Consider the following 21,439-nt stretch of genomic DNA (forward strand, 5'->3'; position numbering starts at 1 on the left):
AATAGTTTTGATGCCTTGGGTGAACTGTCAGATGATGTTGAGGAGTCTTGGCCTCTTATCCATGACACTATCCCCTGCACTCTACAGCATCCAAGGCAGTCGGATTTAGTAGGCAACAAAAACGGTCCTGGTTGTCGGCTGATACCCTGGCCGTTATTGATATGAAGAGGCAAGCACGACTTCAAACAAACATCCCAGAAAGTAGGCACCTTGGAGTTGTCTATCGATCGAAGGCTAGGAAAGACCTTGACTCTTGGTATGGAGGCCTGGCTGATGAAGCTGAGGAAGGTATCCATCAAAACGACCTTAGACCTTCCTTCCAGTCAATCCAGCGCATGCTTCATGGTCGAAATTCAAATAAAAACAAAAGCAGCATTCCGATCATGAAGGCAAGCGGGACACCCTGTCTGAGGTCCATCGTGCAGTGAGGAAACTCAAAAATGGTCGAGCCGCTGGGTGTGACATCATCACCGCAGAACTGCTGAAATGTGCTGAGACTCCAATTTGTGACATATTACACTGGCTTTTTCTAAATGTCTGGAATTCTGGGCATGTTCCAGCAGAGTGGAAAAATGGTGTAATAATCCCCATCTACAAAGCAAAGGCCCCACTCTAACTGCAGCAACTATTGCCAGATGGATCACCTTGCTCTCATTCCCTGGGAAGGTATTTGCTGATGTTCTTTTAACCGTATTCATGTTTGATGCTGTTGACCGGAACATCCCTTTGGAAGGTGCTGAGAGGCAATGGAGTTCCGTCATCACCTCTCAACTTGATCCAGAACCTACATGAATATACAACAGCCTGTTAGAGTGGACACTGGATTGACCGACTTATCGCAGCCTTTCACCACGTTTTCTGGAGTTCATCAGGGTTGCGTCCTTGCTTCCTCCCTCTTCTGCTGTGCCATGGACTGGATAATGTCAAGGTGTAAAGATAAGCTTGTAATCGATGTCGTTAGAGATGTCATCACCGATCTACTCTATGCAGATGATGCTGTCCTATTTGTGAGAGACACTGTCCACTTGCCGGCAGTGTTGAACCGCTTTGAATCAGTTGCTAAAAGCCTAGGCCTTATGCCCTCATGGCAAAATAACAAGGTACAGAATGCTGCCATTGGTTCTTTCCCCCTACTAGTATGCCATTGGTTCTTTCCCCCTACTAGTACCTATCTTTGGTGTGGTTGTAGAGTCATTGGACCACTTCAACTACCTGGGGTCCAACATTCATTCATATGGATACTGCAGCCCTTGTGTGCGTAGACGAATTGGCATGGCTGGCATGTCATGGGGCAACTCGATGCCGTCTAGAAACAGCACCGTCTTAGTTTACCATCAAAATTCTGTATTTACAGAACATGCGTCCTTCCTGTTCTCTATGGCTGTTAGACCTGGACCCTTTTGAAAAAGGATCAAGATATCCTATAAGCTTTCCATATGTGATGTCAACACCACATCCTTGGGGTTCGATGGTATGACTGAGTCTCAAATAGGATCTGTGAGATCACTAGACTCGGCCCGATCACACTTGATATTGCAAGAAGACGCTATTTCCTGTTTGGGCACATCCTCCGCTTAAGTGAACATGTACCGGCTCATACCTCCCTGGAATTTGCTACGAATCTTTATGATGGCCACTGACACGAACCAACCTGGCTGTCCTCAAGGACGCCCAAGACTCTCTTGGTTGCACCAGTGTGCCAATTAAATAGGCCTTTGTTTTTTGTTTAATGTTTTTCAGATGGCAGTAGACCGACAGTCATGAGGGTCGCTACGTCCCTTAGTCGGGCATGCGGATTAGTAGTAGTAGTAGTAGTAGTAGTAGTAGTAGTAGCAGCAGTAGTAGTAGTAGTCGTAGTGTGGTGTTCGCCACAAGAAACCACATATTGGCACAAATCCCAGGTGTTTTCCAAGCAATTAAAATGCATTTTCCAGTTTTTTTATTTTTTATTTCTGTTTTAGATTGAATCCTTACCAGTGTTTGTGTGTTTGTGTTTGCTTTCAATTGCAGTGAGGTATTTTGAATTGTAAGCAGTAGGCATGTTTCTGCTTCATGCGTGTAACTGGGGTTATTTTATTTATTTATTTACGGGAGCGATTGAGGGAGCTGTCAGTTGTCTACTACTCACCTCCCAAATAAAGGTATTTGTCAGAAGAACATGTTGTATGCTTAGAACAAGATCACCTGTAGGGCAGGTACTCTGCTTGTTAGAAAATGCACTGAATTTGCCTTATTTGATTGTTGAGAAGCGATCAACTCTAGTCAGCCAACCCGACAAAATGCAGAAATTCCCTCTGTGGATCCTGTAAAAAGCATCATCAATTTTGCGGTCAATTCACTTTGTGAGACTCATGCGTGTTGTGCAATTTTCTTGCGATACTCACCTGACAGACACTTGATTGTGAGGTGAAACTGTCGAGTCAACTTTTAGTTGAAGTCCTAGTCATATTGAGAGGATTCACCTCAATGAGTCACTTTAATCTGTTTGACTCTGAGTTTTCACATTCCTCACTAAATGTTTGTCTGACTTGTGACAACAGGGGGACCGTATTGGGAAGCACGGAGTCCTTCAGAGGACATGTTTAACTGGTTCACCACTGATGTTCATATTTGTACCATACGCGTGTGCCCTTTTAGTTCATTGTCAGTCCTTTTATACATTCTTTTTAACTTTTTTGCATTTACCATGTTTTTCTCCTTTGCCCAAACCAAATTGATCTTTGGCAGGTGTCTGACTTGTGACAACAGGGGGACCGTATTGGGAAGCACGGAGTCCTTCAGAGGACATGTTAAACTGGTTCACCACTGATGTTCATATTTGTACCATACGCGTGTGCCCTTTTAGTTCATTGTCAGTCCTTTTATACATTCTTTTTAACTTTTTTGCATTTACCATGTTTTTCTCCTTTGCCCAAACCAAATTGATCTTTGGCAGGATAATTTACAAGTGCTCGATGTGTGACACGGTGTTCACACAGCAAGCTCTTCTATACAGTCACTTTGACACGCACGTGGCAAAGCGCAAGGTGTGCGTCTTCAAATGCCCCGACTGCACCCTGCTCTTTGCTCAGAAACCTCTTATGCTTGACCATGTCAAGGTGAGTCTTGTTTTGAAGTGAGGAAGGGAGGAGGATTATGAGAATTGTATATCTTTTACCGTATTGGCAATTTGTACTTTTATTTTGCAAGTCAGAGCTCTCTCTGTTTATTATAATCATCAGTGATCCAGTATTACATTACCAAGCAGTGAGAGAAGCCACATGGTTCTCGTATTAAAAAGCTGATTACCAATTTAATTACCCTATTATTTAAAAGATTAGCTTTTTGGGGGGGAGGGTTTGTTGTTTCAATTTCATTTGGCACTGCTGTGAATTATCCATATTGTATAATAAAAATGGAAGCTTTTAAACATGGTGCTATTTTCAGTGTTATAGGTATTGCATTGGTCTTTGACATTTACAGTACCTTCAGAAAGTAGTCACACTCCTTGACTTTTCACATTTTGTTGTTGCAGCCTGAATTTAAAATGGATTAAAAAAAAAAATTGTGACCGATCTACACAAAATACCCCATAATGACAAAGTGAAAACATGTTTTTAGAAATGTTTTACAAATTTATTAAAAATTAAATACAGAAATATCTAATAAGTATTCGGCCCCGAGTCAATACTTTGTAGAAGAGCCTTTGGCAGCAATAACAGATTTGAGTCTTCTTGGGTATGTCTGTATCAGATTTGCACACCTGGATTTGGGGAGTTTTCCCCATTCTTCCTTGCAAATTTGCTCGAGGTCTTTCAGGTTGGATGGTGAGTGTCGGTGAACAGCAATCTTCAAGTCTTTCTGCAGATTCTCAATGGGATTCAAGTCTGGGCTTTGGCTGGTTCACTCAAGGACTTTCACATTCTTGTTCTGAAGCCATTCCAGTGTTGCTTTGGCTGTATGCTTGGGGACATTGTCATTGTTAAGCTCTTTTGCACTCTGAAGCAGGTTCTCCTCAAGGATTTGCCTGTATTTGGCTCCATTAATTGTTCCCTCTATCCTTATAAGTCTCCCAGTCCCTGCCGCTGAAGAACATTCCCATGGCATGATGCTGTATCCACCATGCTTCACTGTAGGGATGGTGTTCGATGTGTGATGAGCTGTGCTCGGTTTCCGCCAGACAGCGCTTTGCATTCAGGCCAAAGAGTTCAATTTTTGTCTCATCAGACCACAGAATATTTTGCCTCATGCTCTTCGTCTTTCACATGCCTTTATGAAAACTCCAGGTGTGCTGTTATGTCCCTTTTTCTCAGGAGTGGCTTCCATATTGCCACTCTCCCATAAAGTCTCGGTTTGTGAAGTGCTGCAGAAACTGTTGGCCTTGCAGTAGGTTCTCCCAACTCAACCAAGGAACTCTGTAGTTCTGTCAGTGATCATTTGGTTCTTGGTCATCTCCCTGATCAACGTCGACTGCCCGTGCCAGGCGGGCTTGACAGGGAGAGGCTTGCTGAGCCCCTCCTCCAGCAGGTAGTACTGTGGATGCAGTAGAGGCAGGCCCGAAGGAGGGATGCTGCAGCCACTGCATTGACAGACGGACAGGTGAACACCAATTCGTTAGTTTGATGCCCACACACCTGTTGGCACTGCCGTGATCATGGGTATATCATACTCTTTCAACTCCCATCTAGAGTAAAGCTTCTACTTGGATGAATACGGGACTATTAATATGACGTATGAATGCAAATGAGGCTTTTTGCGCATGCCCTGTGTGTGCGTCTTCAGTGACTCACTTCCGCTAGTTGAGGCACTTTTAACCTGTCGTAACTAGGACGAAATCTGTCAGTCAAATAGTCTTTTAAACATAATTGTCAGCATTTCGATGAAAAAGTGGTAATTCCTAACTAGTTATCCATCGCTGTTGTTGTTCCTGGATGTAAATTCAAATATATGAAATGAGACATATAGTCTAGTAGGAAGACTAGGTCCCCCTGCACCCCCCGGAGATATACTTCTAATCAGTGTTTCTAGATTGGAAAAAATGTGTAGAAAATGACTAGCTATGGCCCCAAGCTGAAAAAATGTCCCACATACCATTTTTATGCAAATTACTGCTGCCATTATCAAAAAAACGATTTTTGACATATCTCAGCCAATATTGCAGATAATTGAAAAATGAAGGTGTCTAGACCCATGTTTTGAAGGGCATAGATCATGATAGAACTATTCATAACATGATTACATGTGTCTATGGTATACTAGTATGCTAATTAGTGCTTTATTTACAAAATAATCACAGTTTTACGAAATAATAGACTCATATTAAGGTCCGTCTACACAGACGTTAACACAAAGTTTTATTTTTCTAAATATTACAACTGTCAAAATAGTCCTAGCACTCAATGTGACCACTCTTCTCTTGCTTGTTTTAGATAAACATCATTAGCATTAGTGATTCTACACTGAGTCAGTCATCATCATTTTCATCGAAATCGTCAGAGTCAAACTCTTCTTCTCCTTCCTCTTCCTCCTCCTCTTCGTGCTCTCCTGTGTTCAGAAGATCCACCAGTGAGGTTGGTAGGATGGGACCACTGGACCACATTGGTTTCAACAGTCCTTCATCAGTCCTTATCCATCCTTGCTCCTCATAAGGTTTTGGCTTTTCGATGATAGGTTGATCGGCTCTTTTGTACAATGCTACGCGGTGGTTCACACGCTGGATGTGCGGCTTCAGGGCAGACTGGCATGGAGGAAGGCGAGCCAGATCAACCTTGGACTTGGATGTGAGGGTCTTGTCCTCTCCCACCATTTTTCGTAGCAGCTTGGCACGGACAATGTCCACTGATGACTCGCGACTCTGGCCGTACATCACACAGGTGAATTTTTCTAACTGCCTCTCCACCTCAGGGTTGGCATCCCAGTTGTCACCCAGTTCACCGAATGCCCTGTGAAACCTGGGATTCTTCTCCAGCTTTTTCAAGGGCCCGACTTTTCCCTTCCCTTTGAAGGCACTGGTGCAGTCTTCTCCGCTGAACACATAGTACCCCAGGAGAGTGGCACAGTAGTCCTCTCCCAGGGATTCTGCCAGCTCAGAGACGTTGACAAGTTGGCGATGCTTCCCTGACCCTGTATCCAGGTACACCGTCAGCTTGATGTTGTGGGCATGGTGGAGCAGGATCAGGAGGATGTCTGTGTCCGGTGTTCTGACTACAGCGTTCTTGTATCCGATGGTAGCAGCATGATGGAGGTACAGAACCACCCTGGTATCAGTCTCTTCCTGGTTGCTGTAGATCGTGGGGAGTTCACGTACCTCGACCTGAAACACAAAAAGGCACCGCATTTCAATCACCAGTCACTGCCAGTTTCAGATCTAGACAAACATCACAGGTAATCACCTTTTTTTCAGGAAAAATTACAAATTGAATCGCCATTCACGAAGGGCTTTCAATTTTACCTTGCCATTCGTTGAGGCAAGTTGGTGGGCCTTCCCCTCCACGATCAGCACAGCCATCTCTGTTCTCTCCAGCCTGGTAGCTGCCTCTTGTCCACTCCACACTTTCAGAAGAAGCTGGCACATCTGCTTTTTGTTGTCGTCATTTGCAAGGAACATTTTGAAGTCATATGGCTTCCTGGTTGCTGGTCCAGCCAGAATGATCTTCTCTGAGCTGCCCCGCCTCAGCCTTTCCTGCGCTTTGATTGACTCAGGATGGTAACTGTCAGTGGAGAACAGAAAGTGCTGCTTGGCCACCATCTGATCAAGCACCTGCAAGCATATCTCACCACATGTTGGGAGAAGGTTGGCAAGGGTATGCAGCAGCGCCATTCCATCCTGGATGAACAGGGCATCCTTGGGGTATTGCAGATCTTGTGGTGTGGTGTCCTCTAAAAGGTAGTGCAGAATGGAGGCTTTGTTGGTTTTGCAGAAGAACCCATCTGGTGTCCCAAGGCTAGGAGGCACTGGCATCAGGCAGTACTTCATGAGTTCTCCCAGGTCTAATGGCTCATCTTGACTCTGAGACTTGACAAGGAGCAGGAATGCAAGGTTGCTTTGCTCCTGATACTGGATGACCTGGAATGATAAATGGTGATTGGTTGATATGTACTACAGGAAGGACTACAGGTGAAAATTATTCATGTGCTATAAATTGGCATATTTACAATCTTTACATTGTTCATTGATGTGCACTGTCTTTAATAAACAAATTTGGAGTTCAATCTTGTATCTCAATATAGCATGTACAGGACGCCATTTAAAAATACAACATAAAATACAAAAGCACTTGGGTATTGGATTACATCCTTACCTTGCCCTGTGAGGATGTTAGTGTGATCTTCTTGTTACTAGCCTCCATGGTCTTGAGTTTCTTTCTCTTGATTGGGTTGAAGAAGCTCTCAGGTTCTCCGCTTTCCAGGCGCCTGATGAAGTCAGCTTTCGCAGCTTTCCCCACAGCTTCTGCTTGTAACACATCCATCTCAACATCCATGGGGACGGGAGCACCAGAGGCCAGGCAGTAGAGTTTGTCCTTATCAATGATGGTGAACGGATTGGTGAAGTTCTTGATAGTAGTTAGGGTTCGCTGAACGGCCTCCTCGCCTTTTCTGATCTCTGCCTTCTCTAGTTCACGATGTCTCCCTGCTCTTGGGCAGTCTGGGTCATCGATGAGATCCACCATCTCAAGGGTCTTTTCATAGAACTGTGCCCGTGCTGTGGTTGTTCGGCACCATCTCTGGTATGCCCCAAACTGACTGTACAGGCCAGCAAAGCCACCTGAAAAGTGAACATATTTTAATTGCATAACCCAATCATTAAAAGGGAAATGTTTTGTAAGAGCAGTTTACATCATATAAAGCTGGTTTCTACAGTTTCAAATGTATAATGTACTGAAAGAAAATGATGTACCTGATGATTTAGCAAAGCGCATGAACGTTTCTTCCATTGTCTTGTCGACAGCACTGAGTGCCCCTGGTATCATCGAGCGAGCCACTGCGATTGCACCCATAGTAAGCAGGTCCTTGGCCCCTGGGTGCGTGCTTTCCAGATTTGTCAGGTGGACTTCCAGCCAAGTCAGATATCTGTAAAGTACAGAGAGGGAAATACTGTAGACATTTATTGGAATAGCTCCTCTCATAATACATGAACCCAAGTATCAATTAAAATCTACTCAGTGATGGTTATACATTTTACCATGTATGCTACACAAACCTGGAGTAGTTGTGTCCGTCAAAGGCGAAGAAGATATCTGCCATCTCTCCGTTACACTTGTGAAACAGCTGGAGGTTGTTGGTCTTCACAGAGTGGAGGAGCATGAAGACAAGATGGCAGTGGGTAATGAACGACATCCAGAAGGCAGCTGTCTTCCCCAGGTGGCCCTTGCGCACCTTTTCCTCAAAGGCATGGTACTTTTTGATGAGGAGTAGAGTTGAGGGGTCTTTGAGGGCTTCATCGAGGTGCTCTCGGTTGCAAGACTGGGTCATTCTGAGAAGCACAGCAGGGTCAGAGATCATGATGTTCTCCTCCTCAGTGAATCTCTCCATCAACAGCCTCTCCATTGCCTCACACACTGTTTTGAGGCAAAAGAGGGACTTTGCGTAGGCCTTTCCACTGAGAACACCTTTGAGAGATCCACTTGTTACTAGTTGTGCCTCAAAGAGAATCTCTGCATATCCAGAACCACGCATCTTGTGTCCAGTGAGCATCCCGATGTAGTTCATGGATGTGTGGAAGGGTCCAATCGTTACTACATGACTAGCAAATTCATTTGGCCAGCGCCAGATGATGGGAAGGGCTTTCATGCAGACACCCAGATCAAATGTATTCAGGACCCATCTCTGACCCACCTCAGCAGTTGCTGCCTCGGAACGCTTCAGTAGCTCACGAACAACTGCGTTGTCTGTGATCGGTTGGTGGATAGGCGTGCAGTAGTCGACTGTTGATTTGCTGGGTGGGGGAGAACCAGTTGCAGAGGTGAAACCCCCTAGCCCAGGCACAGGCTGCAGGCCACAGCTTCCGATGTATCTGATGAAGAGCCAGATGTAGTACTCTTGCATCGTAGTGGCATAGACTGTGTCATTCTCTGCTGGCGGTGTGAATGATGAGCCTTCAGGGAACTTCGGGCCAACGCGAGTAAAGTGCAAGGGTGGGAGAGGTCATCAGGGTCATCAGGTCATCAGGAAGAGTTGCCGGGATCTGATCACATACTGATTGCATACGACATGGGGAGTCATGCGGTTGGTTGAGACGTCTATCCCGGATCTTTTGAAGCAGTTGCAGTTTTTCTGAAGCAGATCCTTTAATTTTACGGAGGGGCGTGAAATCCCCATGATCAGACATGGATGGTACATGAAGGATGCATGTAGGAGGAGAGCTTTGGGCTGCAGGTTCTACACTCCGTTTTCTTTTGGGCATGCTTGCTGTCGATGTCTACCATCACTGTTAAATGACAAATAAGAAATCACGAATGATGTTAAAAGTGCCTGTGAAAGGAGGCTCTGAGTTTTCAGTGAGGTAACAGAGGTTCTGAGTCATGTTCTACACTAGGGTACTTTTTAGCTGACTAAACCATGTTTAGTGGCATCAAAAGTGCTAATAGCTAAAACATCTAAATTCTTCCACACTAACGTTAGCTATCTAGGCCAATGAAACATTGTGCTAAGTTACTGTAGCTAGCTCAGCTGTCGTGCCTCTTTCTGGTTCAATTCATATACAGAAGTCAACAGATATGTCTCATGTTTGGCATTAACAAAAGTTTAAGTTACACCGACATTAGGAACATACTGTACATAGATGAGGCTAGCTTTAACGTTAGCTAACATGGTGCTAGCTGGCTCAGCTGTTATTCTGCCTGTTTATGATTTCATGCAGAAACTGAAGTCAAGAGTGTGAGTAACATTATAGTTAGCATCTTACCTGGCTAGATTGGAGGATGAATACCAAGAACAACACACAGATGGAATGGAAGACTGAACTTTCAACTGAGGTATTCAATAACATCAACGTTACCAATTGATACGAGCGCGCGACATTACCAATTGATACGAGCGCGCGAGCGCGCATGTTACATGGATGGAAATGTAAAATGGCAGCTATAGCAGCACTAATTTGGATCTCTAGTCTGTCATTTCTGCACTGTGATTGGATAACATAAAAAAATATGTTTGGGAGTTAACAGCAGGAGTTGGTAGATTTTACGTGGGCTGGGTGAGAAACCTTTAAATAAGCAAGTGAAAATCTCTCGCAATACAAAGTCAATGGTGGGAAGAAAAGTTGAGTGGTACCAATGTTACTGCCAATGTCCCGCCCCTATGCAAGACTCAGGAGCATCTTGTTGACATTTAACCTTGAAAATACCTGGGTTTAGACCCCTTATGTACCATGTTAAGTTATCTGCAGTATTAACGTATCCTTATCATTTGTAAAACTGATTATTTTGTAATTACAGCATTAATATGCATACTAGTATACCATAGACACATGTAATCATGTTATGAATAGTTCTATCATGATCTATGCCCTTCAAAACATGGGTCTAGACACCTTCATTTTTCAATTATCTGCAATATTGGCTGAGATATGTCAAAAATCGTTTTTTTGATAATGGCAGCAGTAATTTGCATAAAAATGGTATGTGGGACATTTTTTCAGCTTGGGGCCATAGCTAGTCATTTTCTACACATTTTTTCCAATCTAGAAACACTGATTAGAAGTATATCTCCGGGGGGTGCAGGGGGACCTAGTCTTCCTACTAGACTAATATGTTCGTGGATGAGAGGTGTCAAATTCCTCCCGTTAATACAATGGAGTGGTAGTGCACACACGCATGCACACACATACACATACACATACATATATACACACACACTCACACAATGCACATACACGTACATATATATATTATACACACACACACACACACACACACACACACACACACACACACACACACACACACACACACACATACACACACACACACACACACGTTGTCTTTGCTTTGTAATATACAGGGTGTGTGATAAGTCCATACCCAATTTTATATTGGTGTAGAAATTTTATTTATATGAAACTATTTTAATGAAACAAACTGTAAATAAAAGTGTGTCTAACAACTCTCTCTCTCTCTCTCTCTCCCCTCTCTCTCTTCCCTCTCTCTCTTTCCCTCTCTCTCTTTCCCTCTCTCTCTTTCCCCCTCTCTCTTTCCCTCTCTATCTTTCCCTCTCTTTCTTTCCCTCCCTATCTTTCCCTCTATCTTTCCCTCTATCTTTCCCTCTATCTTTCCCTCTATCTTTCCCTCTATCTTTCCCTCTATCTTTCCCTCTATCTTTCCCTCTATCTTTCCCTCTATCTTTCCCTCCATCTCCCTCTCTCTCCCTCTCTCTCCTTCCCTCTCCCTCTCTCTCCCTCTCTCCCTCTCTCTCTCCCTCTCTCTCCCTTTCTCTCCCTCTCTCTCCCTCTCTCTCCTTCCCTTTCCCTCCCCCACTCTCCCTCTCTCTCTCTCCCCTCCTCTTCTCCTCCTCTCCCCCTCTCTCTCCCCTCTCTCTCCTCCCTCTCCCTCTCCCTCTCTCTCCCTCTCTCTCTTCCTTTCTCCCTAATGTGACCTTAAATTTTTAATGTGACCTTTAATCAAGTTCAATGATAACAGTGGGTTGACATGTAACTTGGACAGAGGTGTATCCATCGACACATTCGCGTCAAATTCCATTTTCTCTTTTCTATGTAGTATTGTATTTCCCATCATTTGTGTATTTTTCATTATGCTTTGTTTGTAACATTTTTTTGATTGCTGTCTTCCTATGACTGGCAGCCAGTCTGATTGTCCCACTGTGTCATTTGCAGAGCATTCATACCAAGGTACATAGCACAGAAGTCTCTACTAATGCAGCCCCATCAACGCAGCATTCTGCGACCGGGACCGGAGAGGGAACGAATACAGTTAAACAACCCACGGCAAAGCAGAATAAGCAGGTGAACATACAACAACAACAACAACATGCATTTTAAGGCCATTTTCCCTGCTAGAGTGGGGGCTAGCCTTGCGGTCCCCATGACAATCTTCTCCATCTTGCCCTATTTTCTGCATCTCTCCTTGTTGGCCTTTTTTACATAATTTTTGCATTTACCCCCTTGCCCGCATTTCTTCTTCCACCATCTTTAGCCAAGTCTTTCTCGGTCTTCCCCGTCCTCTACTTCCTTCTCCATTCATTTCCATCACTATTCTCAACCAGTCACTTTCATCCTTCCTCAACACATGACCAAACCATCTCAACCTGTTCCTCTTCACAGCATCAATCACAGGCTCTATTCCCATCATCTTTCGCAATTCATCATTTGTCTTCCTCTCTCTCAACGATACTCCGCACATCCACCGAACCATTCGCATTTCCACCCTTTCCAGCCTCCGTTGCGGCTCTACATTCATGACCCATGTCTCGCTCCCATAAATCATAACACTTCTCACACATGCAGCAAACACCTTTCCCTTCAGCTTCAACGACACTCCCCTCTTCATCAGCACGCCACTCAGTTCCCGAAACTTCTTCCGTGCGCATCTCACTCGAGCAACCGTTGCCATGTCTGATCCACCTTCTCCATTCAGCATGTCTCCGAGGTAGCAAAATGTTTTCACACCTTCCAGCTTCACGCCGTCTCCAAGATCCAACTCAACATTTCCTCCATCTGCAGCTCCCTCTGTGCACACCTTACATTTGAATGTAGCTGCCACACTGGTTAATGACCCGCTCAGACCACTACATTTTTGATGAACCCACTCAGCGCACATTGTACATTGAATGGAGTTCACTCCGACACCCTTCCTGTACACAGCACATGGCCACTTCCCAGTTCTTTCCACCTCACCACATGCTTTACCACTTGCCATCACCTTCGTCTTTCCTATATTCACCTTCAGACCTTTTGTCTCCATACATTCCTTCCACTTGTCCATCCATACTTTCCGCAATCAACACCAGATCATCTGCATACAACAACTCCCACGGTAAACCCTCCTTTACGTTCTGAGCCAGCACCTCCATCACAGCTACAAATAGTAGTGGACTTACTACCGACCCCTGATGCACTCCCACCTTCACCTCAAACTCACCACTGTTCCCGTCCTTCGTCCTTACAGCTGTGCGCGCTCTTTTGTACATTGCCATCACTACTCTGATCAACCATTCTTCCACACCTAACTTCCTCAATGCCCATGTCAATACTTTGCGTGGAACCCTATCGAATGCTTTCTCCAGATCAACAAACCTAAGAAACAACTTCTTACTCTTCTCCATGTACTTCTCCTGCAACTGCCTCACAATAAAGAGCGTGTCTGTCGTTCCTCTTCCTGGCATAAATCCAAACTGCATTTCGTCGCTCTTCACCTTCTTCCTTATCCTCCTCCCCAACACCCTTTCCAATACCTTCATTCCATGCTCCAATAACTTTATCGCTCGGTACGAGCCACACTCCAGAGGGTCACCTTTCCCCTTGTATAGAGGGACGAGGATACTCAGTTCCCAATCCACTGGAATGCGGCCTTCTTTCACCACCAGATTACAGATCTCTGTCATTCTCTTCACACCCCAACTTCCTGCTGCCTTCAACATATCTCCCACAACTCCCGTCGGCCCTCCCGCTTTTCTACTCTTCATTGGTTTTATCACTTCCTCAACTTCCTTCTCAGTTATCTTCTCTGCCTGTCCTAAAACTGGGTTACTCTCTCTGTTGCCATCCCATTCATTCTCTGTATTCAACAGCATTTCCATATATCTTTTCCATCTTCCTTTAATTCCATCTGGGTCCACAACGATTTGTCCCACTTCATCCTTCAAGCAACTCACCCCCATCACATCACACCTCTCTTTCGCTATCTGCTTTGCAATCCTGAATACCACTCTCTGACCCTCTTCCGAATCCAAGCGTTCTCCGAACATTTTCCTACATGCCTCCTGCGCCTTTGCTACCTCTTTGCAGCCTCTTGGCTGCCTTATAACTTTCATGCTCTGCTTTTTCTGCTCCCGTACCCTTCGCCTTCTGCCACTCCTTGAACTTCTTCCTCTTCTCGTCAATCCTCTTTCCAACTTCATCATCCCACCACCATGTTTCCGAGTGCCTCGGTGGTCCTTTTGTCCATCCACATACCTCACCAACGGCTCCCAACAGAAAAACATGACCCTCATTAATACTTTGAACATTATTTGGGTGGTGGGGGGGGGGGGGGTGGGGTGGGAGGGGCTGTTGAGGTTGTTGCTGACAATCTCATGGTAGCCATAGTTTTTTTTTTTTTGAGGCTACCTAGTTTTCCGAAACTTAAGAATTCAAATAGCTGCAATAATCATGTCTTCGAGCAGGTTTTAACATACGACCTCTGAGAATGCTCGTTTAGTGTGCTCACCACCCAGCAACCACCAAACTCACCATCCCAGATGTTGTGTTTACATTGAAAGTTTGGTGCACTGTGTGCTGTTCTAATAGGTATAGGAGCTGTGACCAAAAACAGCAGTCACTTCAACAAATGATCAAAGTGAAAATAAAATCTGGACATCTGGTTCGTTGGAGGGAAAAAAATTGTGAGGTGGGATATCATAATGTTATAGTTGAGATATTCCTGGATGTCCACAACACTTAGCTGCAGACATCCGTACAATTTCCCCATTTACATGCAGAAGATGACTATGATTTCATGCTGAGTATTTTGATGTGAAGAAATCTTTCGTCAACCCAAACCAGATTACAAATGCCAAAGCATGGAATGGCATGGAAGTTCAGTGCCTTTGCATCCAACACGTGGTCTGGGCCCACTATACTTAGTGGGTGGAGATACTGCGATCAAGTCGTGATTCCAGCAGGAAAAAGCCGGTCAATAACCACCTTTAGAGGCCATTTTTCCCCGCAAGCGGGGGTTGGCCTTTTTCGGGAACCGTGGTTGTTGTTGTTTTTCGGTCCCCTTTTTGAAGCAATGTTTTACGGCCGGATGCCCTTCCTGACGCCAACCCTTTTTGCCGCCTTTAACGAAAAACAGGGAATTACCAGTGAACTGGTCCTCAATTAGCCGACCTCGGAAGGATGACAGGCTGAGTCAACCCCCCTGGCGTTAATTCAGCGATCGACCGGGATTCGAACCCAGGATCCTAGGATCCTAAGCTGACACCCTAGCCGCTAGCCCAACACCAGGGTTTAGCCAGGGTGTAGCCCAACCAGGGTGTAGCCCAACCAGGGTGTAGCCCAACACCAGCCGCTAGCCCAACACTAGCCCAACACGGTCAATCTAGCAGGAAAAAAGGATCAACCTCGAACGAATTTTAAAATAATTTTTTTTTTACTGTGTTACACTGATGAATAATTGATGAACATTATATCCAAAATGGAGACAAAAGGATTTGGTGCAACATTTGTAATATGAACTTTCATTACAGGTGGATTGCGTGCATTTTATTCGTCACTTGTGGTAAAATATAGGCGTACAATTGTCTCACAAACTCCTTTATGGGGAGAATACAGAATAACCACATTAAAATATACATTGCTCAATTCGTTTCAACGAGACCTATCCAATGATGTTCAAAGTGGGAGCACTTTAACTAGTTATGTTGGCACACTATGATGATATAACACTTTGATGGTATAACACTATGATGGTATAATATGTCTGATATGTGATACATGCTTGAGTGTAATTTATTTTTTTTGTACACAAAGTCGAGGCTCGTGTAAGAGCTAACACATAAAACACAAAAAAACATGTGCGGACACATAAAACATGAAATAAATGGAGCAGGAGACAAGAGGGAGAGAGAGAAAGAGGGAAGCACACAAGCACAACAACAGTAGAGAACAGGGACATGGGGAGATCTGTGGAAAGGAGAAGGCAAGGGGAAAGGGAGGAGGGGAGGGGTACATGATATAAAACAAGTGGACACAACTAGGAATTTCAGGAATGAAGTCGGAGATTGAAAAATGTGGATTTGGGGTGTATTAACGGGGGTAGAAAAGATGAAGGTTTTTGGATGGGGGAAGATAAGAGATGGTGGTGAACAGCTGTTTTAAAGACCTGGAGGGAGGAGTAGGATTGAAGAGAGTGTGGGAGTTTGTTCCAGAGGTGGGGGAAAAGAGGAATGAAAGAGTGAAGGTGAGCAGAGAGCCTTGATTTTGGCAGTTTCACAAGAAGAGGGTTGCTGGGAGATTCCTGCAGGAATATTTGGGGGACAGAGCACAGACACAGTTGGGGGAGCTGGGCCAGAAAGGGGTCGGTAGAAGACAAAGACCACCAACCTGCATGTGGTGAGAGAGTGAAAGGCCTCCAGAATCGGCTTCATCACGGGAGATTCCAATGATTCTGAATGCTTTTGTTTCACCAGCGTGAAGCCGAGCCAGGTGTGCGGCAGGAACACCAGCTCAGAGGGGAGAACAGTATTCCATCAAGCTGTGGATGAAAGCTTTGTATGCGCTGAGGAGCTCAGAAGTGCCAAGGAAGGATTTCGCACTACGGAAGATGCCCAGTCGGAGGATGGAGCGGCAGAGAGTGAGTTATCAGCAAAGAGATCGAGAGGATGTTCCAGAGAGTCCGAAAGATCATGAATGAAAACCAGAAAAAGCACAGGGCCCAGAACACTGCCTCGAGGAACTCCAGCCTGGACAGGAAGGGGAGATGAGAGAAACCCATTCAGGGCCACACGTTGACTGCGCCGGAGAGAAAGTCCGCAAGCCACGCAAATTAGTTGACTTCCGTTCGGGGTTTTCTGCATGTGCATTTCAGATCAGCAGTTCCTCCCTCCAGTTCATCAAAGCTAAATATTCCAGACCAGTTATGTTTTTGTCTTTCTGTTATGCTTTCATCCCTGTGTTGCTGTTTCAGTTTTTATCCAATTTTCCATGTTAAATCTTACGTTGTTATGCTGTATTGTCAAATCCACGTCTATTTGGCTCAGGCCTAGTCCTTGGATAGCCTGCGTGCAAATTTTGTTTCTGCTCTGATGTTGCATGCATGGTTTCGTTCGCTTCTTTTCTCCCAATTCTTATCCTTTCAGTTTCACCCTCCTCAACTCTATCTTATTCCCCCTCCATTGTCTAGGCCTGTTACTTTTGCATCGCAGACAAATTGGTGGCCTCTGTATTCGACCTCCTCCTTTTTGGTGTTGCACCCTATACCCTCTCTTAGTTCTGTCCCTCACAGGTGTCTGCAGGACACACACAGACTGCCAGTAACCTTATTTCGTTAATCTCCCATGATCCAAGCTCACTGCTCACCTCGACTCATTCGTTCCACTTTTCTCTCGCCTCTGGAACCAACTTCCCCAGTCTGTTCAGTCCCATTCTTCCCTCCAGGACTTGACAACAGCTATTTACTACTACCTTACTACTACCCCCATCCATACTAATGATCTCTTCTACCTCAAATTACCATTCCTAAGCATTCCTTTTTACAGGTTATTGTGATCCCGCACCTCACTCCTTTTCGTTTTTCAGTTGTCGGTTGGTTTGTTCCTTCTCTGTTTCATCCCACTCTCCCCTTCCTCATCTTGCTGTGTTTCATTCAGCTTGCATGCAGCTTGTTCACTCCCATGTCCTTGTCCTCCTCCCTGTAATCTCACTCTTGGTTCAAAAGGCTGAATTTGGGACAGGAATGTTCATTGAAGACTTCAGACATGGAGTATTTTAAAAAGCTTCCCTCTGCTGAGAGACTGGTGAGGTAGGAATTTTGACCTGGAGGGGCAGATATGGTAAATATAAAAGGTGTGGAATGCAGTCAACTTGTCTTTTCCTTCAGCTGAACAAACCCTCCACTTTGCAGACAGACTGATATCTGTGAGGGAGGCAGCTATTTGACACCCATCTTCACAGCCAGTTGAGAAACCTGTGGCAAGTCCCACAAGGAAGTTAATTGAAGATTAATCAGAACCAACTGTCCTTCTGACACAGACTGTGGGCACGCACCATGATTATATAAATCACTCAAGTACATTCTGTTTCCATTACTTCAAACAGAAGGGTCCTAACTTTCCTCCTCTAAAACTCCTTTTGTTTTGGTTCCATTTTTCTGTGGTGCTCTGCTCGAAGAGCTTTGCTTCCACAAAAAGGAAATGTCTTTGCTGACGTTTTGTCTTGTACTATCTTCCCACCAGGACACCACCAACGAAGTTGAGATAGCAGAACGATCGGCTGGTGCCAGCACACGCACCGAGACACGGCGGCCGACTCCGAGTCGTCGGCTACGTCTCAAAAACGCTGGCTGGACGTGCACCGAGTGTCAGAATCGCTTTGTGGAAAGGGAGGTTTATGTGAGCCACATGAAGCGTGTTCATGGGAAGGTGAGGTTTCTCATCGAAGCATATGTTGATGACAATGGGGAAAATTTGCAAAGTTCTTTTTTGTTTTTTAATTCATATTAAATTTCGTACTCATTATTATCATCTTCATCTTTCTTTCATTCGGGCAGCAGCATTCACGTTCCTTGAGCTTTCCTATTTTGTGTTCAATTTTGAGTGCATTCTGATCTGTTTAAAAACTGCTTGATAATTTGGATCCTGCTTTTATTGTATGAAGAGTAAATTTTGACACCTTTGTTATTTTTACAAAGTGTTTTTTTTATTCACTGTCAGCACTCGCTAAGAGGGATGCTTGATCGGGTAATTTCAAACCCTGCCATTTTGCAGCAAATGTGGCATCAAATGCAGGCAAAGGGACCATGTTGAGCATCACCAAAGTTTGCCGGTTTCTTATCTATTTTATTATCTTGCCAAAACGAAGTTTTTGCAAGATGTATTAGTCAGCTTGTATGTTTGTTATCTTGCCAAAACGAAGTTTTTGCAAGATGTATTAGTCAGCTTGTATGTTTGTTTTTTTGTTTGTTATCTTGCCAAAACGAAGTTTTTGCAAGATGTATTAGTCAGCTTGTATGTTTGTTTTTATCTTGCCAAAACGAAGTTTTTGCTAGATGTATTAGTCAGCTTGTATGTTTGTTTTTTTGTTTGTTTTTTTTTTTGTTTTTTTGTTTGTGGTTAATCATTTTTTTTCCACGTTTAGATCACTCTGTAGACCACAGTTATTATTGGAAACTCCTGTAACTTCGCATATCAGAGTCCTATAGAGATACCCTTCAGCACCCAAAATTTTGAAGGTCAAGGTCAAAGGTCAAGGTCACTTTGTGGTCAATCATGGAGGTCGACGAAACCCTTATTTTTTGAGTAACTTTGATCGGATCGTCTCCAAACTTCATGGGAATCTAGTATATGGTCCGGCGCTCAGCTGATTAGTTTTTGGTGGCGATCGGCCTTGACCTTCATGGTTAGCGCTGGAGGTCGAAAATTATTGACCCCAAGGTCAAATGTTGAAATCGTTATTTTTTGAGTAACTTTGATCGGATCGTCTCCAAACTTCATGGGAATCTATTATATGGTCCGGCGCTCAGCTGATTAGTTTTTTGTGGCGATCGGCCTTGACCTTCATGGTTAGCGCTGGAGGTCGACCTTGACCTTTGACCTTGACCTTCAGATCACTCTGTAGACCACAGTTATTATTGGAAACTCCTGTAACTTCGCATATCAGAGTCCTATAGAGATACCCTTCAGCACACAAAATTTTGAAGGTCAAGGTCAAAGGTCAAGGTCACTTTGTGGTCAATCATGGAGGTCGACGAAACCCTTATTTTTTGAGTAACTTTGATCGGATCGTCTCCAAACTTCATGGGAATCTAGTATATGGTCCGGCGCTCAGCTGATTAGTTTTTGGTGGCGATCGGCCTTGACCTTCATGGTTAGCGCTGGAGGTCGAAAATTATTGACCCCAAGGTCAAATGTTGAAATCGTTATTTTTTGAGTAACTTTGATCGGATCGTCTCCAAACTTCATGGGAATCTAGTATATGGTCCGGCGCTCAGCTGATTAGTTTTTGGTGGCGATCGGCCTTGACCTTCATGGTTAGCGCTGGAGGTCGAAAATTATTGACCCCAAGGTCAAATTTTGAAATCGTAGGTACCATATCGAGTAATACCTCATATGAATGCCCTTGATGAGTGCTTCCCAGATCTGTAAACAGTTTGACGCTATGACGTCATTTGATGACGTCATGACGAAAAAACGGAATTTTCATGAAAAAATTATTTCCTCAGTTCTCATCAAAATCTTTCAATATCTCGTGGGCAGACATTCCTCAAAGAGTCGCTTCTAGTGGATAGCAGTTCTGTTCACCTCAGTGTGACCTGAAGCAAGTCACTCATGTTCACATTTTGGCAAGATACGGTTCACCCTGTGGGTGACATAGGTTAATTTTTTTGTTTGTTTTTTTGTTTTTTTGTTTGTGGTTAATCATTTTTTTTCCACGTTTAGATCACTCTGTAGACCACAGTTATTATTGGAAACTCCTGTAACTTCGCATATCAGAGTCCTATAGAGATACCCTTCAGCACACAAAATTTTGAAGGTCAAGGTCAAAGGTCAAGGTCACTTTGTGGTCAATCATGGAGGTCGACGAAACCCTTATTTTTTGAGTAACTTTGATCGGATCGTCTCCAAACTTCATGGGAATCTAGTATATGGTCCGGCGCTCAGCTGATTAGTTTTTGGTGGCGATCGGCCTTGACCTTCATGGTTAGCGCTGGAGGTCGAAAATTATTGACCCCAAGGTCAAATGTTGAAACCCTTATTTTTTGAGTAACTTTGATCGAATCGTCTCCAAACTTCATGGGAATCTAGTATATGGTCCGGCGCTCAGCTGATTAGTTTTTGGTGGCGATCGACCTTGACCTTCATGGTTAGCGCTGGAGGTCGAAAATTATTGACCCCAAGGTCAAATGTTGAAATCGTAGGTACCATATCTTCGCATATCTTCGCATGTAACTTCGCATATCAGAGTCCTATAGAGATACCCTTCAGCACACAAAATTTTGAAGGTCAAGGTCAAAGGTCAAGGTCACTTTGTGGTCAATCATTGAGGTCGACGAAACCCTTATTTTTTGAGTAACTTTCATCGGATCGTCTCCAAACTTCATGGGAATCTAGTATATGGTCCGGCGCTCAGCTGATTAGTTTTTGGTGGCGATCGGCCTTGACCTTCATGGTTAGCGCTGGAGGTCGAAAATTATTGACCCCAAGGTCAAATTACGAAACCCTTATTTTTTGAGTAACTTTGATCTTATGATCTCCAAACTTGGTGGGTATATAGGGTGTGGTATGGCGCTCAGTTGATTAGTTTTTGGTGTCGATCGGCCTTGACCTTCAAGGTCATTTTGAAGGTCATTCAATTTTGACCAAAAGGTAAAATTTTCAAGTTTCAGTTACCATATCGAGTAATACCTCATATGAATGCCCTTGATGAGTGCTTCCCAGATCTGTAAACAGTTTGACGCTATGACGTCATTTGATGACGTCATGACGAAAAAACGGAATTTTCATGAAAAAATTATTTCCTCAGTTCTCATCAAAATCTTTCAATATTTCATGTGCGTTGGTCATGAAGACATACTATTCACCATACGAA

The 21,439-nt window shown here is 44.1% G+C and overlaps 2 protein-coding genes across 4 annotated transcripts in view; one reads left to right on the forward strand and one right to left on the reverse strand.

The window, feature by feature from the left end:
* Positions 1 to 21,439, forward strand: part of ZNF532 (zinc finger protein 532) — a 132,259-nt gene that overhangs the window by 59,635 nt on the left and 51,185 nt on the right. For all 3 annotated transcript variants that reach the window (XM_078771743.1, XM_078771742.1, XM_078771744.1), the window contains exons 7-9: positions 2,936 to 3,098; positions 11,810 to 11,938; positions 18,088 to 18,273. In XM_078771743.1, coding sequence (XP_078627869.1) covers positions 2,936 to 3,098; positions 11,810 to 11,938; positions 18,088 to 18,273 — 478 coding nt within the window. The remainder of the gene's footprint in view (positions 1 to 2,935; positions 3,099 to 11,809; positions 11,939 to 18,087; positions 18,274 to 21,439) is intronic.
* LOC137424931 (uncharacterized) lies at positions 5,299 to 8,043 on the reverse strand. Its single transcript, XM_078771745.1, has 4 exons — positions 7,877 to 8,043; positions 7,281 to 7,744; positions 6,431 to 7,045; positions 5,299 to 6,292 (listed from the first exon to the last, which is right to left on the reverse strand). Exons 1-4 carry the CDS (start codon positions 7,974 to 7,976, stop codon positions 5,444 to 5,446), a joined length of 2,028 nt encoding a protein of 675 aa, XP_078627871.1. The 5' UTR covers positions 7,977 to 8,043; the 3' UTR covers positions 5,299 to 5,443.

Source organism: Myxine glutinosa, chromosome 2, assembly GCF_964187855.1.
Source record: "Myxine glutinosa chromosome 2, kmMyxGlut1.1, whole genome shotgun sequence".
In the NCBI taxonomy this organism is placed as follows: Eukaryota; Metazoa; Chordata; class Myxini; order Myxiniformes; family Myxinidae; genus Myxine; species Myxine glutinosa.

Coding starts and splice junctions, on each gene's coding strand:
- LOC137424931 (XM_078771745.1), bottom strand. CDS start 7,976: ATGGGTGCAATCGCAGTGGCTCGCTCGATGATACCAGGGGCACTCAGT. Junction 7,046..7,280: donor TAACATCCTCACAGGGCAAG/GTAAGGATGTAA, acceptor TTATCATTCCAG/GTCATCCAGTATCAGGAGCA. Junction 6,293..6,430: donor TTGCCTCAACGAATGGCAAG/GTAAAATTGAAA, acceptor TTTGTGTTTCAG/GTCGAGGTACGTGAACTCCC.